General features: G+C 42.9%; 1 protein-coding gene across 6 annotated transcripts in view; it reads right to left on the bottom strand.

The window, feature by feature from the left end:
• Window positions 1-17,005, bottom strand: part of arhgap32b (Rho GTPase activating protein 32b) — a 389,535-nt gene that overhangs the window by 160,124 nt on the left and 212,406 nt on the right. For all 6 annotated transcript variants that reach the window (XM_052039785.1, XM_052039788.1, XM_052039787.1 and 3 more), the window contains one exon: window positions 11,669-11,753. In XM_052039785.1, coding sequence (XP_051895745.1) covers window positions 11,669-11,753 — 85 coding nt within the window. The remainder of the gene's footprint in view (window positions 1-11,668; window positions 11,754-17,005) is intronic.

Here is a 17,005-nt window from a genome sequence, read left to right as displayed (position 1 = left end):
GATTAACAAGCTCCAGTCAAAGTAACTGAGTGAACTAACTGGCATTAGGTTAATACAAATTATTTTATTTGGCATAACATTCAAAGAGTAGCAAACTAAAGTTCCCTAGATACAGGCTTTCATACACACAAGCATAGAGATGAAAACACTGACAGATGCCCACATGCACGTTGTGGGCAGATTTTCCCCTAAAAATTGCCTTGTCCTATCCCCTCTGCTCCCCACTGTCACAGTTACAGCATGGAAAGTTCCAGCAGCTCCTGCAAATGTTCTTTGATAATGTGCCATGAAATCATCACTTCTTCTAAATATATATCTGCTTATACACACACTTTTTCTGGAAGAGATGCATACAAATAACATTTAAAAGACTCTTGGACAGGTACGTAGATAATAAAGGTTTAGAGAGATATGGGTCAAACACAGGCAAATGGAACTAGCTTAGTCAGCATGGACCAGTTGGGCTGAAGGGTCTGTTTCTGTGCTGTATTACTCTACAACTGGGGATAAAAGTGTAACCTAGGGTAGTGGTATGCTCCTCCTGCAGGATATGGGAGATTGGGGACATTTCCACTGGAAGTGTATCCATCTCGAGCTCCTGACTGCACAGAACAGTTGGACAGCTATGGAGCATCCAAGGTATTGAAAATATGGTAGCTAGTACAACCACCAGGTTGGTCACTCTGCAGATAGAGAGAGAGAAGAAATAGGTGACCATTAGGAAGGGCAGTAAATGCTGGCATGTAGTGCTGGAGTCCCTGTAATCATCCCCTCTCAAACAGATTGAATACAATGGGGGGGAACGGCCTCTTAGTAGGAAGCAGCAGCTGCAGCCAAGTTTGTGGCAACACAACTTGCTCTGATGCCCAGCAGGAGGGGGACAGGCCTAGCTGAGCAGTAGCGGTGGGGGATTTGTTTGTGAGAGGAACAGACAGGTGTTTCTGTAGCCAAGCATGACATGCTACCATGGTCTGTTGTCTCCCTGGTGCCAGGGTCAGGGATGTCTTTGAGTGGGTGCAGAACATTCTGAAGGGGGAGGGAGAACAGCCAGAGGTTGTAGTACACATTGGTACTAATGATATAGATAGAAAGAGAGATGAGGTTCTACAAAGTGAATTTAGGGAGTTAGGCAGAAGGTTAAAAAGCAAGTTGTACTATAGGCCTCCCAACAGTGGGAATTAGAGCAATAGATATGTAAGCAAATTGCAAAATGTTGTAAAAGCAAGAAGATTAGAGTCATGGGAAATTTTAACTTTCCCACTATTGACTAGGATTGACTGAGTGCAGAGGCCTCAGATGGGGCAGAATTTTAAGTGCGTCCAAGATAGTTTTTGGAGACATTACATAGATAGTTCTACCAGAGAAATGTCTGTAATTGACCTTATCTTAGGGAATGAAACTGGTCAGGTGGTGGAAGTGTCAGTGGGGGAACACCAACAATTCTCTAAGTTTCAAGGTTACTCTTCAAGTTAAGGTCCTTATTTGGGGGAAGGCTGATTTCAATAGCACAAGACTGGTGAAAGTAGATGGGGAGCAGATACTTGCAGGTAAAACAACATCTGACAACAGAGTTACAGGAACAGCACATTCTGGTAAAGAAGAAAAGCAAAGATGACAGGATTAGGGAACCATGGATGACAAAGGTCATTGAAGGTTTGATCATGAAATAAAAGGAAGCATATGATAGGTACAGGCAACTACAAACACACAAATCCCTTGAGGAATATGGAGGGTGTAAGAGACTACTTAAGGGCAAAGAGATGTCATGAAATATCCTCGTCTGGTAAGATTGAACAAAATACAAAACCATTCCATAAGTAAATTAGGATCAAGAGGGTAGCTAAGATAAGAGTGGGTCCTCTTAGGGACCAAAGGGAAAATCTGTGTTGTGGAGCCAGGGGATGTGGACGAGGATCTAACTTAATACTTCTAGTCTGTATTCACCAAGCAAAAGGACATGAAGGATAGAGAGTTCAGGGAGAGATACATTGATAGTCAATATTAAGAAGGTAGAGATGTTAGATGTCTAGGCATGCACAAGGGTGGAAAAATCCCCAGTGCCATATGAGATGGAAGTACTGATGGAAGTTTGTGCATTTTCATTAGCCACAAGTGAAGACTGCAGGATAGCTAATGTTCCTCAAAAGCAGGGAATTATAGACCAGTTAGCCCGACATTAGTTGTGGACAAAATGCTGAGTCCATTATTAGAACATTTAGAAAAGATTAACAGGATCAGTTAAAATCAGTATGGATAACTTGAAAGGGAAATCATACTTTACAAATTTACTGGAATTTTCTGAGGATGTAAAGCAAATGGTGGTAGATCAGATGATGAGAACCTGTGAGTGTGGTGTATTTGGATTTTCAGACTTTCACCAAGATTCCATCTAAGAGATCAGTGTGAAAAATCCAGTGGCATGGAATTGGATAGAGAAATGGTTGGCAGACAGGAAAAACAGAAGGAATGAACAGGTACTTTTCAGAGTGTCAGATGGTGACCAGTAGGGTACCATAGGGTTCAATGCTTGGACCATAGCCATTCATGATTTATATTAATGATTGATATGAGGGAGTTAAATGTAACCTATCCAAGTTTGTGCATAATACAATACTGGGGGGGAGAATGAGCTGGGAGAAGGACACAGAGGTGCTCCAGAGTGATTTGAACAGCGAGTGGGCAAATTTGCAGCAGGTGCAGTATAATGCGGATAACCACGAGTACCAATGAAGTAAGTAGTCAGGTACAGCAGGTAGAAGATAAACGGTATGTTGGCCTTCATATTGAGAGGAATTAACTACAGGAGCAGGTACGCTTTATTGCAATTGCACAGTGCCTTGGAGAGTTTTGGTCTCCTTGTCTGAGGAAGGATGTTCTTGCTATGGAGGAAGCGCAACAAAGGTTCACCAGATTGATTCCTGCTACAGCAGGACTAATGAATGAAGGGAGATTGGGGTGACTGAGCACTGTAGTTGTCTCTGCTGGACAGTGGGGAGGAAAATGACTACGAAAGCTATGGTGGTAGGGGACTTGGTACTGAGGGGAACAGACAGGCATTTCTGTGGTCACAAACAAGACTGCCGTCTTGTATATGTCTACGCTGCCTCCCTGGTTCTGGGGTCAGCCATGTATCAGAGTAGCTGCAGGGCATTCTGATCAATCAGAGGTTATGGTGTTAAAGATAGGTAGAGAGGAATGAGATCCTGCAACATTAATTTAGGGAGTCAGGTAGAAGGCTAAAAAGTGAGGCATTCAAGGTTGTAATCTTGGACTATATCCTATGCCACAGGTGAATGAGTGTAGGAGGGTAGGTTAGATCAATGCGTGGCTAAAGTGATGGTGCAGGAGAAAGGGCTTTAGAAACTTGGATCATTGGGACTGCTGGATGGGCAGGTGAGACATGTACAAGCAGCATAAGTTGTATCTGAACTGGAACGGGACCAATATTCTTGCAGGGAGGTTTACTCCTGTTGTCAGGGAGGTTTTCAAGTAACTTGGCAGGGGGACTGGACACAGACTATTATTACAGCAGGTGAGAAGATGCAATCAAATGTAGAAGATAAACTAAGTCCTGTAGGCAGAACAGATGGGAGCACGATAAGCCACAAGTGGACTGGCAGGCTAAACTGCATACATTTTAATGCAAGAAGCCTGACAGGTAAGACTGATCAGCTTACAGCATTAATCAGCACATGGGAATAGGATATTATTGCAATCACAGAAACTTGGTTGAAAGAAGGGCAGGGCTGGCAGCTCAATGTTCTGCGGTGTAGAGATTTCAGGCATGATAGAGGGGGAAGGAAAACCAGGAGGGGGCATCATAATATTGACTAGGAAAGATATGTTGGAAGGCTCTTCAAACAAAGTCAAATGGGTAGAACTTAGAAATAAGAAAGAGGCAATCACGAAAGCAACAATGTGAGCATGAGCCAAGGGTATGTGGGTGAGGTCTTACATGAATACTTTATATCTGTATTCACTGAGAAGACATGGAAGATGAAGAGTTCAGAGAGAGGGATGGCGATATTCTAGATCATTAAGGAGGAGTGGGTGGTGGTGGAGGTGTTAGATGTCTTGGAACAATTATAGGTGGATAAATCCCCAGGACCATATGAGATGTATCCCAGGCTGCTATGGAAGGCAAGGGAAGAATTTGCTGGGGCCCTATAATGATTTTTGCAAATTCACTAGCCAGAGGCAAGGTACCATCTAACTGGAGAATACCTAATGTGGTTCCTTTATTCAAGGACAGCAGGGAAAAGCCAGATAACTAAAGGCCAATGAGTCTTACACCAGTAGTAGGGAGATTATTGGAAAAAATTCTGAGGGACAAGATTTATTTATAATTGGAAATACAGGGATTGATAAGAGATGGTCAGCATGGCTTTGATCATGGGAAATCCCGTCTCACTAATCTGATTGAAGTTTTTTGAAGAGGTAACTAAGTATACTGCTGATGGCAGTGCAGTAGATGTGGTCCACATGGACTTTATTAAGGCCTTTGACAAAGTCCCTCATGGTACGCTGGTCCAAAAGGTTAAAGCCCATGGGATCCAAGGCAAGCCGACAAATTGGATCCAAAATTGTCCTGCGAATAAGAGGCAGAGGTGGAGAGTTGCTTTTCTGATTGTAAGTCTGTGACCAGTGGTGTATGACAAGGATCAGGGCTGGGATCTTTGATGCTTGTGATATTAATCACTTAGATGTGTTTGTAAGAGGTATGATTGGTAGGACTGAGTAAAGTGAAGGGACAATAATGCAGCCTTGTTTGACACCAGCCTTCATTAAGATTGGTTCTGTTGCAGACCTGTTGGTTAATACCTGCCTGCCACAGTGGGCAAATGTAGGATGGAGACCAATTTCAGTGGGCAGCCAAATTTAAGGAGGGTGTTCCACACACCTACTTGCTTGATGGAGATAGACATTATTGATATAATTCACCACCACCTTAAATGTGCTAGCAATTTAGTTGATTGAAGAAAAGGGTACTTGAAGATCAAGATCTCAGACCTGACACAAAACAGACCTAGCAAGAGATTACCAGGTGAGTAAAGGAAAATATCAAGGATTTGCTCAAAGATATCCTTGAAGAAATGCAGCATCTCCACTGACTCCTGGCCCACAACTGCTCAGACTGAAGGAGGAACATCTGGGCTGGTTTTGAGAATCTGGAGGCCATGCATCAGGAGCATGCAGAAGCCCTGTGTAAGCAGATGAAGGAGCGTACCACCTCACAAATGACCCATCCACCTGCTCTGCCAGTTACCTCCTGCCCCACATGTGAAAGAGTCAGCAGATCTCATTAGCCACAAGATAATCCATAAACTCAGAGAAGAAGCAAGTCATCCTCAGTCCCAAGGGACTGCCCAAGAAGAAGAAAACTACTCCCACAGATTATTTATTTATTTAGTTTTTACAGATGAGAGGATGCAATTTACCTGGACCCAGGGTTTTAGTCTTTGAGTTTGATGAGCTTATTTTTATCTTTTTTTCATGAATATATGGCTACTTCATTACTCATCTCAACATATAATATCATACCAAGGGCTCTACCTCCAGGTTAATGCTGAAGCAAAATAATGACTGAATATTTCTGCCATCTCTCCTTTGTTATTTGTAGTATCTCGTCTATTCTTTCATGGCCCTATTCCCACCCCAACCTTTTATCTCCATGTGTCTGTAAAAGGTTATGCTACTGTTTTATGTTCCTTGACAATTTAATTTCATGCTTCCACTTAGCCTTCTTAATTGTTTTTGACATCTTTTCAATTATTGCTCCTCTCTCTTACCATGCACTCCTACGTTGCTGTCCATTATAACTTCCCAACTTCCATTCTCAGCTCCTCAAAATCAGCGATTCTCCAATCCATTAGTCTGGTTTTCATCCAGTCCTTCTCTGTCATCATTTTAAAGTGCATTATATTATGATTATGACTGCCTTGATGTTCCCCTAATACTTACCCTAACCCCTTACCTGTTCTTGTTCATTCCGCATTACCAAAGCAAATCATGAATCCTCCCTCGTTTTTACATATTCTGCATATATTGTAGGAATCCATTCCCTTATCCTCTTCACCTACCACTTTGTTCCAATCAACACTGGGGTACTTGAAGTTTCCCATTACTATTTGATTTATTTCACTCATTTCCTTAATTTGTCTGCATATTTCTTCCTCCACCTCTTCTCCCTTTATGAGGTCTGTGGACTACACCCACTCATGCAATTGATCCTCCATTATCAAATATATCAATCCATATCAATATTATTCGTGCCCTTACTGTGGCTGTGTCCATTTTCTCCATTGCCTGTGTTATACTTAATGACTACTACCCACCGTCCCAAAAACCCCTGTGCAGCTCTGGGAGAGTGCAACATCTTAATATCAAGGAAAACTTCAATTAACCTTTGAAAGACCAGCTTTCAGAAGAGATATTAGTCAGAGGCCCTGCCTGTATTTTCAGGTACACATAAAAAAAATCCAAAATTTAAAAAGGATCTATTTGAAAATCCTGGTGTCCTGGCCTTTAATTAGACCATGATTTTTTTTTAAATTTTAACCAATTAAAACCCAAATAGAAAATCCTGAAGTCCCCTTGGAAAAATTAGTTTTGAATTTTTTCCACCAATAAAACTCTGTGCCAGGAATAAATGACAACATGAAGAGGTTACACTGCCCTTAATTTGAGAATACTGCACATGGCTTTCAGAAGGAAGAACTTATCTTTCCCCCACTACCTTTGAATTCATGGAACCCCTCCTTTCTCCCATTGCTTTTGAATTCACAGAGCTCCTCTCCCCCACTGTCTTTGATCTCCTCGTGGAGACCTCTCTCTCCTGCACTGTTTTTGAACTCATGAAGCCTCCGCCTCTCATGCTATTTTGAGCAAATTTGAAATTAAATAATATGACATTTAAAGTCATAACTCGTTATTAAACTTTACTGCCATCTAGCAGGTCACTGCTGACATGCCACTGACGCAGTGCAAAGCACAAATAAATGGGATTGGACCATAATTCCAAAAGCCACGTGCAGGAAGGATATACTGGCTTTGGAGGTGGTGCAGAGGAGGTTCACCAGGTTGATTCCAGAGATGAGGGGGTTAGCCTATGAGGAGAGATTGAGTCGCCTGGGACTGTACTCACTGGAATTCAGAAGAATGAGAGGGAATCTAACAGAAACAAAGAAAATTATCAAAGGGATGGACAAGATAGATGCAGGAAGGATGTTTCCACTGGTAGGTGAGACTAGAACTAGGGGACATAGCCTCAAGATCTGGGGGAATATATTTAGGGCGTAGATGAGGAGAAACTGCTTTTCCCAGACTGTAGTGAATCTGTGGAATTCTCTGGCCAAGGAAGCAGTAGAGGTTACGTCATTAGATATATTTAAGACACAGTTAGATAGATTTTTGCATAGTGGGGGAATTAAGGATTATGGGGAAAAGGCAGGCAGGTGGATCTGAGTCCATGGCCAGATCAACCACGTTCTTATTGAATGATGGGGCAGGCTCGATGGGCCAGATGGCCTCCTCCTGCTCCTATTTCTTATGTTCTTATGCTATGTTCTTGTGCAGCATTCTCAAAGTAAGGGAAGTGTAACCTCTTTATGGTTGCCATTTATTCCTGGAACAGAGTTCTTTAATTGGAAAAAATTCAAAAACAATTTTTCCAAGGCGGCCTCAGAGTTTATCTCTTTTCTTCAAAATATTGCCATCAGATATTTTTATATGAACACCAGAGAATTCACATAGAGCCTTTAATTCTGAAAGCTGGCACAGCAGATACTGCACTCCCTCAGTACTGCATGGGCCCTAGGTTTTTGTAGTGAAGTCTCTGAAGGATGACTTAAACCATAAATCATGACCGGGTGAAAGCTGAACTCCGAATGTAGAGTTTTGCGCAGTACCTGAAGCCAATGGGGGATGTTTATGCAAATACGCTGATCCCTTTAGCTTGTTTTGTTGCTAGTGATGCATTTCATAGGTTGGTGCTGATGGGCATGGTTCATTCTGAAGACAGCTGGTTTATTTTCTGATTATAACATTCCATTGCATCTTGGCTCTTTACTTTCCGAATAATTGATCTGATACTGATGTTATTCCATGGCCCGAGAACAGGGCTTTCTGTCACCTGATTGGCACTGCATGTACAATCTTGATGTTGAGTAGATTTTGATCCCAAGTCACTGATGTGAATGTACTGTTCCATTTAGACCAATCTTCAAGCAACTATTGATACATTTAACTTGCAAAAGAAGATGCAACCTAAAATATCACTAGGTTCAGGTATGCTTGATCTGACAGCTAACTGGAAATATATTGGAAAACACACACTGTGCGCTTCCTGGGGAACATTTGGGTGTAAATCCTGGAAATCCTTAGCTTACAACACAGTGAGGGTACCTTCACCAGAAGGACTGCATGGTTCAAGACCCTGACCTTCTCAAGGGCATTGAAGGACAGGCAATGAATGCTGGCCTTGCCAACAGATTCTCATCCCACAGAATGAATTTGTCCTGTAAACCAGAAATTATGCAACATTTAAATGTTACCAAGTTCTGAAAGTGTTTAAAATACAATGTATGAGAAAGAGATCAAGAATAAGATACAAAAAGTAAATGAAAGCAAATGCTGCCATCTGTAGACGAAAGCAATCACTGGAAATATACATGCACTGGTAGCCAACAGAGGGCAGCTGCGCCACTAAGAAAGGCGACAGGAGATCAACGTCATCCTAACCGAGTCACGAATCTCATCACCCAAAGTATCACAGGGCAAACACGCACCACAACATATTGCGGAGTTCCTCAGAGATGAGCACTTGTGATCAGTGAGGAATGAAACCAACCTCAAATTTGCTCCTGATAGCAGAAGGCAACAGGGAAACAGATAAAGATGAACCGAGATTGACTGGGGAGCTGGGATGGCTAAGGACAGGTGTCATTAAATTTGGAGAAATGCAAAGCTGTAGGATTGGGATTGGATAATAGTGCCAGCAGAGTGGCCCTCGAGCAAAAGCTGCAGATGCTGGAAAAGAAAAAGCACTTCCATCCGCACAATCTGGAACTCTCTTCCCAATAACATCTTCATCATAAGGAACGCAAGAGTTCAGAAAGGCTCCACCTTCAAGAATAATTAGGGATAGGCAATAAATCCTGACCTTTCCAGCAATGGCCAATTAAAACACAAACAAAGCAGAACATGCTGGAAGTATTCAGGTCAGGGAGCATCTGTGGAGACAGAAATAAAGTCAATGTTTCAGGTCAATGACCTTTCACTAGAACTGAGAAAGTTCAAATTACACAGTTGTGTCAGTAGTTCAGGCTTTCAGATCCTGGTCTGGAAGCTAACCACATGCTGTCATTCCCATTAATCATGAAGGGTAAAGAGCTGGAAGAAGTGATAGAGATGGAAGCAGCCAAGACCATACAAGGATTTTAAAATGAGGGTGAATATACCAGTTGTGTTTGACATTGTTACTTTCAAGTGAAGGTAACATGTTTTTTTTTAAATTGGGTTCCAAGTCCAAGCCAGAGAACTATAAGACTCAAATATATGATTAAGATGTTGCTAGAAAGATCTTAAGACATATTCCTTTGATGAGTGGGGGAGCTACTTACAAATACTGAGCCACACTTTGCAGAAGAGAATATAATGCCTTTATGTTGTCGATGGAAAGATCCATGACTTTGGTGGATGGATACAAATAGAAGAATTTGAAGTTTATACCCTGGAATAGCAAATGGTTCTAATTCTCAGGACCAACGGTTGTAGCCAACGGTTGATAGCCAGAAGGCAGAGTCATACAGCAGGAAACAAGCCTTCCACCCACAGGGTCCACAGTGACCATCAAATGCACATCTATATTAATCCCATTCATACAGCATTGAGTATTCCCCATTCCAATCCCATTCCCCATGTACTGCCTTGTAACATTTTTTCTCTCTTACTAATGATGTTCACTACACAACACCACAACCCCACAGAAAGAAATTAGTCTTAGGTTCACTTGTCTTCTTCTATTAATGACCTGGTCAGTGGTCTTGGATGGCCAGTAAATTTGGAGATTATACTAAGTATTTTTTTTTAAGGTATGCAAAAGAGGAGCAAAATCTTAAGGAAAAGGATTTAGATGAATGAAGAGAAATAGGTCTGCACAAAACAGATTTGTTCTTTCTGGGGCAAATATTACATTATATAAGGGATAAATGGATTAACATTTAACATATTCTCGTGCTCTTGGTTATTGACATTCGTGGACAGGTTGTTATCACCTGCGGGGTAAAGAGAGGATTGAATGACATTTATTAACGTAATTTATTGGGCTGGCTTTTTCCTTGGCTTTACATCTCTCCAAAGAGATTACACGTCTATCGAGGGTAGAAAGGGGATTACTGTGGTTTTTCAGGCAGCATGAGGTGGAATTGGGTTTGAAATTCCTACTTGACACCAGGTCTTCTGCTTGTCATTTTCACTGGTCTGTGTGAATCCCACCCCTGCAAAGACCAGCCATCATCTATAAATCCCAAGTCAGCAGTGTTGCGAATAACCTGGAAACACAGCTTAATACCATGCAGTCGCAACAACAGTACAGAATCAGTCGCTACATTCCCATCACAAACTATGTTCACTAAGTAAATTACTACAATGCTCACCATGGGGACTGCCTATAGCTTTGGTGTCATACTGGACAGATAAATTTTGGACTATACATTTACAACATCACTAAAACTGCCCACCCCCACTTCTGTAACATTGTCTAGTGGTATCCTTGCTTAGCTCATCTGCAGCTGAAGCTTTCATCCATGCCTTTGTTACCCATAGCTGTGATATACCAACACACTCCTGATTGGCCTTCCTTGTTCTACTCCCCTTTGGTCATCCCAATCTTACTGCTCATATACTGATTTCTGCCAATCCTGTTTCTCTATTTACCTGTCCTCACCAACTTACTTTGGTTCTTTGTGTGTCTTGTTTCCAAATGCTGTCTCTACCTTGTCCCTCCCTTTCTCTTGATGATAACTCAGCAATATAAACGTGAAATTCCTACACACCCCCATTTCTGGCCTCTTATTTATCACCAAATTCAATTATGAGAAAGACTATTTAGCCACCATGCCTTCAGCTATTAAGATCACAAGTTCAGGAACTCCTTTTGTAAATCCTTCCATATCCCTTTCTTATTTTTTTCCAAGTGACACTTAATACTCCATTCTTACCAAACCTTTGGTCATTTGCTCTCTTATGTTCTTATGTGGCTTGCGGTCAAAATTTTGCTCATTCACACTCCCAAATAAAAGATGTTTTGCCAAGATAAAGTGACTAATCATAGAATTATACAGTGTAGAAACAGATCCAACTCGTCCATGCTAGCCAAGTTGTCTACCTAAGCTGGTACCATTTACCTGTGTTTGGCCCATATCCCTCTAAACCCTTCCTATCCATGTACCTGCCTAAATGCCTCTTAAACATTTTAATTGTACCAGCCTCTACCACTTCCTCTGGCAGCTCATTCCACATAAGCAACACCCTGTGTTGTTGCATTACTGCAGAGGCATAGATCAATACTGTGGTATCTCACAATCTGTTATAATATTGGTACATAAGATGAGGAGTAACAACACATTCATGTTCTGGTGCAGTGTGCTATCCATAAAGTGCCACTCACTTGTATGCTGCCAAAGTCAACGTTCTCATAGTGGAAGTGGGCACATTCGGCAAGCTTGGGAAAGTGCCCTTTCGTGAATGCCAACCTGTAATGGAGAAGAGCACACAGCATTAGTACCGACCAGGAAGTAACTTAGATTGTTTGCATCTTTAACAACTATGGAAACAGTTGGAACTGCCTAATGTCAATACTAACTTTGTATATTCCTTGATCGTGCCTCTCAGAATAGAATGGCAATGAAAATATAAAACAAAGGGAAAAAAAATGAAAAGTGAGTCGAACAGAAGGATGGCATCTTATTTGAAGGTGCTGCCTGAATCACAGGGCAAGTTTTAATTCAGTTTGTTGTGGACTCATTGCTAAATGTCACATGAAGAGGCAATGATGGGAAATCACAGGATAATGGACTGTAGACCATCAAATCTGTGTCAGCTCTTTCAGAATAGTGCAGATGGTTCCCTTTCCTCATATCCTTAGCATTATTTTACCCTTCAACTTATGCAATTTGCTTTTGAAGACTGCTGTTAAATACTTTCCATCAAGATACCTATCCCTAACAATTGGTTGCATAAAGTATTTCTGCTTGTCACCTATGGTAATGAGTTCTGCAAAATTTACTAAATTACACCTCCGGCTATTGCTGTTCAGCCATTGGGAAGAATTTTTCTTTATCAAATCATGAATTTAGACAATTTTCTGCAAACGTAATTGATTCCATAATTTGAAGTGGGAACTAAGTATTTTGATGCAGACAGTGTGGTCAATGTGGGGCCCACATGGAAAGCTGGTCCAAAAGGTTAGTGCCGATGGGACCCAAGGCAAGTTGGCAAATTAAATCCAAATCTGCCTTGGTAATAGGAGACATGGCTTGGTAATTGGAAAGGATTATTTTTGTGATTGGAGGCCTGTGATCGGTGGTGGACCGCAGGAATCAGTCTGGGACCCTTGATGTTTGTTATATACAGTAACAACTTTGATGCGAGTGCAGGAGGTAGGATTAGTAACTTTGCAGACAGTGGTGTCATTGATAGCAAGGAGAGTTTAATTTAGGATGCAGGATGATATTCAGCTGGTAATTTGGGCAGAACAAAGGCAGATGGAATTTAATCTTCATAAATGCAAGGTGATGCTTCTACCCCCCCCCCCCCCCCCCCCAAGGTAAGGATAGGGGCTTCATAATGAATGGCAGTTTCTAGGCAGCACAGAGAAAAAAAGCGCCCTTGACATACAAATCCAAAAAAATCCCTGAAGGTGACAGCATATGTAGATAAGTTGGTGAAGGGATGCTTAATTTCATTAGCTGGGCATACAGTACAAGAGCAGGAGGCCTTGGTACAAGGTTAAGCTGCAGCTGTAATATCATGTGCAGTTCTGGTCACTACACTATCGAAAGCATGCGGGTACATACAAGTAGGTGAAGAGGAGATTCACCAATGTTGCCTGGCATGGAACATTTCAGTTATGAGGAGACACTGGATAACCATAGAACCATACAGCACAAAACAGGCTCTTCGGCCCACCATGTTGTGCCGTCCATCAAACCACCCTCACACTATCTAACCCTTTCTTCCCGCATATCCCTCTATCTCACATTCCTCCATGTGCCTATCCAACAAACTCTTGAACCTGTCCTCCATATCTGGCTCCATCACCACCCCAGGCAGTGCATTCCATGCACCAACCACTCTTTGGGTGAAAAACCTCCCCCTGACATCTCCCCTGAACCTCCCACCCATAACCTTAAAGCCATGCCCTCTCGTCTTGAGCATTGATGCCCTGGGAAGGAAGCGCTGGCTGTCTACTCTATCTATTCCTCTCAATATTTTATATACCTCTATCATGTCTCCTCTCATCCTCTTCCTTTCCAGTGAATAAAGCCCTAGCACCTTAAGCCTCTCCTCATATTCCATACGCTCTAATCCAGGCAGCATCCTGGTAAATCTACTCTGCACCCTCTCCAACGCCTCCACATCCTTCCTATAATGCGGCGACCAAAACTGAACACATTGTTGCATTGTTTTCCTCGTAGGAGAGGGGACTGAGGGGGACCTGATAGAGATGTAGAGAATTATGAAAGGCATATAGAAAGGTAGATAGCAGGAAACTTTTCACCAGAGCAGAAGTAACTAAAACTAGAGGACAAAGGCTTAAGGTGAGTAGTAGAGATTTAGAAGGGGCTTGAAAAAGAACATGGTTGGAACCTGGAATACACTGCCTGAGGGGGCGGTGGAGGCAGGTATTCTCACAACATTTAAAAAGTATCACCAAGGTAGGCTATGGGTCAAGTGCTGATAAGTGGGATTAGTATAGATAGGTTTCTGATGGTCTGCATGGACAAGATGGGCCGAAGAGCCTGCTTCTGTGTTATACGTCTTCATGATATTATTTATTGCTACCCCATGCATTTACTAACATTGAGTGCCTATCCCTGCCGACCCCTGAACTGAGGGGCTTGCTGGGTTATTTCAGAGAGCAACCACATTGTGCAGATCTTTTCTCCATTCCCTTACAGCATGCGATGTTCCTGGCAACCAAAGTTTATTGCCCATCCATAACTGTCCTTAAGGTGGCGATGATGCACTGTTTCCTGAAGCCCAATGATAATGAAGGCATGACAAATAACATGAGCCAGGCTGGCACGGTACTTGAAGGGGAACTTGTGGGCAGTGGTATTCCTGTGCACCTGCTAACCTTGTTCTTCGTGGTGCTGTCAGAACAGTGTGGCCTTGCAATTGTACTTGGCTAATACTAGAATCATGGCAGAGAGATTGAATGTTTGGGATCATTGGCGGGTTGCGATCGAGGGGACTGCCTTGTCCTGGTGGTGTTGTGCGTCCTGAGTGTTATTGCAGCTGGAGAGTATTCCATCGCACAACTGACGTGTGCCTTGAGATGGTGCAATGGCTTTACAGAGCCTGAAAGCGAGTCACTCACCACAGGTTACCTAGTCTCTAACCTGCTCTTGTAACAACAGAATTTATGTACAGGTCCAGTTACTCTTCTCGTCGATGATAGACCCCCTCACCCCCCCTTCCACAGGAGTTGATGGTAGGGGATTTGACAGTGACCATGCAGTTAAATTCAAGTGTAGATGGTCAGATTGTTTCTTGTTGTGGATGGTCATTAAAAGGCACAAATGTTAATTGCTACTTATCAGATCCTGACTGTTACCCACATGAAGGTATGGACTGTTTCATTTTCTGAGTAGCAAATTGGAATTGGTTTATTATTGTCACTTGTACCGAGGTACAATGAAAAACTGGTCTTGCATACCGATCGTACAGGTCAATTCATTACACAGTGCAAATACATGGACTTAGTACAGAGTGCATTGAAGTAGGACAGCTAAAAACAATAACAGAGTACAGAATGAAGTGTCACAGCTGCAGCGAAGTACGTTACAGGTAGACAATAAGGTGTAAGTTCACAACAAGGTAGATTGTGAGGTCAAGAGTCCATCTCATCGTATAAGGGAACTATTCAATAGTCTTATCACAGTATAGAAAAGAGAGAATGATCCAGGTGGGTGGGGTCTTTGATTATGCTGGCGGCTTCACCAAGGCAGCAAGAGGTATAGGCAAAGTCCATGGAGGGGAGGTTGGTTTCTGTGACGCACTGGGCTGCGTCCACAACCCTCTGCAGTTTCTTACGGTCCTGGGCAGAGCAGTTGCCATACCAAGTCGTAGTGCATCCAGATAGGATGCTTTCTGTGGTGCATCGATAAAAGTTGGTGAGTGTCAAAGGGGACATGCCAAATTTCTTTAGCCTGAGGAACTAGAGGTGCTGGTGAGCTTTCTTGGCCATGGCATCTACGTGGTTGGAGGACAGGCTATTGGTGATGTTCACTCCCAGTTACGTGAAGCTCTCAACCTTCTCGACCTCAGCACTGTTGATGTAGACAGGTGCATGTACACCGCGTCCCCTTTCCTGAAGTCAATGACCAAATGGGAATAATATTGTGCAATCATCAGCACACATCCCTACTTATGTTAGTGCTTCTTTTTCCACAGATGCTGCCTGACCTGCTGAGTTTTTACAGCATTGTTTGTGTTTGTTCCAAATTTTCAGCAGTTCTTCAGCAGTTTTTTGACTTTTATACCTTCTTCTGATCATAGGATTGAAAGAAGGCCATTGACAGTTACTGAAGATGGCTGGTCCTAGGAGAGTGCCCTGACGAACTCTGATAGCAATGTCCAGGGGTTCTGATGATCAGCCTCTTTGCTTGAGTTTCACAGGACTTCTTGATTCCTCACTTGGTCAAATGGTGTCTCCTGCCAAGGGCATTCACTCTCAGCTTGCCTCTGTTATTCAGTTCTGTTGTACATAAAATGAGGTCTGGAACAGAGTATGTTTAAATTCCACATTTATTTTCTTGTAGTTTTGCAGGCAAGGACTTGCGTTTTTCAGTCCCAGCGGCCTTAGCAGCAGAGGGGAGGAGACAGCAGTAGCATTTTACAAGTTATTTTGCAGGTAAGGACTTGTGTTTTCCAGGTCGGTGGCACTGTGACCAGATCTGAGGCTGAGAAGGGAAGGGTAAAGTCAGGCAGGGCAATAGCGATAGGAGGCGTGATAGGGGGACAGACAGGAGGTTCTGTGGCTACTAAAGAGATGCCAGGATGGTGTTGCCTTGGAGCAGCTGCAGAACATTCTCGAGAGAGGGGGTGACCAGCCAGAGGTTGTGGTGCACACTGGCACCAACGACATAGGTAGGAAGGTGTGGTGGGGGGGGGGGGGGGGGGGGGGGGGGGGTGAAGGTGGAGGAGTTGACATCCTGCACAATGAGTATAGGGAGTTAGGAAAGAGGCTGAAAAGTAGGACCTGGAAGGTAGTGATTTCTGGATTTACCTTGTGCCCTGTGCTAGTCAGGGCAGGAGTAGAAAGACAGAACAGATGAATACATGGCTGAGGAGCTGGTGAAGGGGGCTGGGTTTCAGGTTCTTAGATCACTTGAACCTCTTCTGGGGCAGGGGTGATCTGTACAAGAGGGGCAGGTTGAACATTAACTGGAGGAGAACCAATATTCTGGCGGGGAGGTTCACCAGTGCTAATCAGGAGGGGATAAACTAGTTTGGCAGGGGGATGGGAACCAGAGCACTGGGTCAGAAAGTGGAGGGGTTGAGGAAGGTAGATGTCATGACCAGTAAGTTTGCAAGGAAGAACAGACAGAAACAAGGGAATAGACACGATGGGACTGAAGGTCTGAAGTGTGTTATTTTAATGCAAGGAGTATTAAGGGCGAAGGTGATAAACTTAGAAGGACGTCAAGGATAATGAGATCAGTGTGGAGCATGCTGATGTGCTAGGGCATTTTGAGATAAAGAAAGAGGTAGTGCTGGG

Source organism: Pristis pectinata, chromosome 27 (genome assembly GCF_009764475.1).
Source record: "Pristis pectinata isolate sPriPec2 chromosome 27, sPriPec2.1.pri, whole genome shotgun sequence".
Lineage (NCBI taxonomy): Eukaryota > Metazoa > Chordata > Chondrichthyes > Rhinopristiformes > Pristidae > Pristis > Pristis pectinata.
The sequence above is the reverse complement of the archived record's forward strand: the minus strand, read 5'-3'. Positions and strand labels throughout refer to the sequence as shown.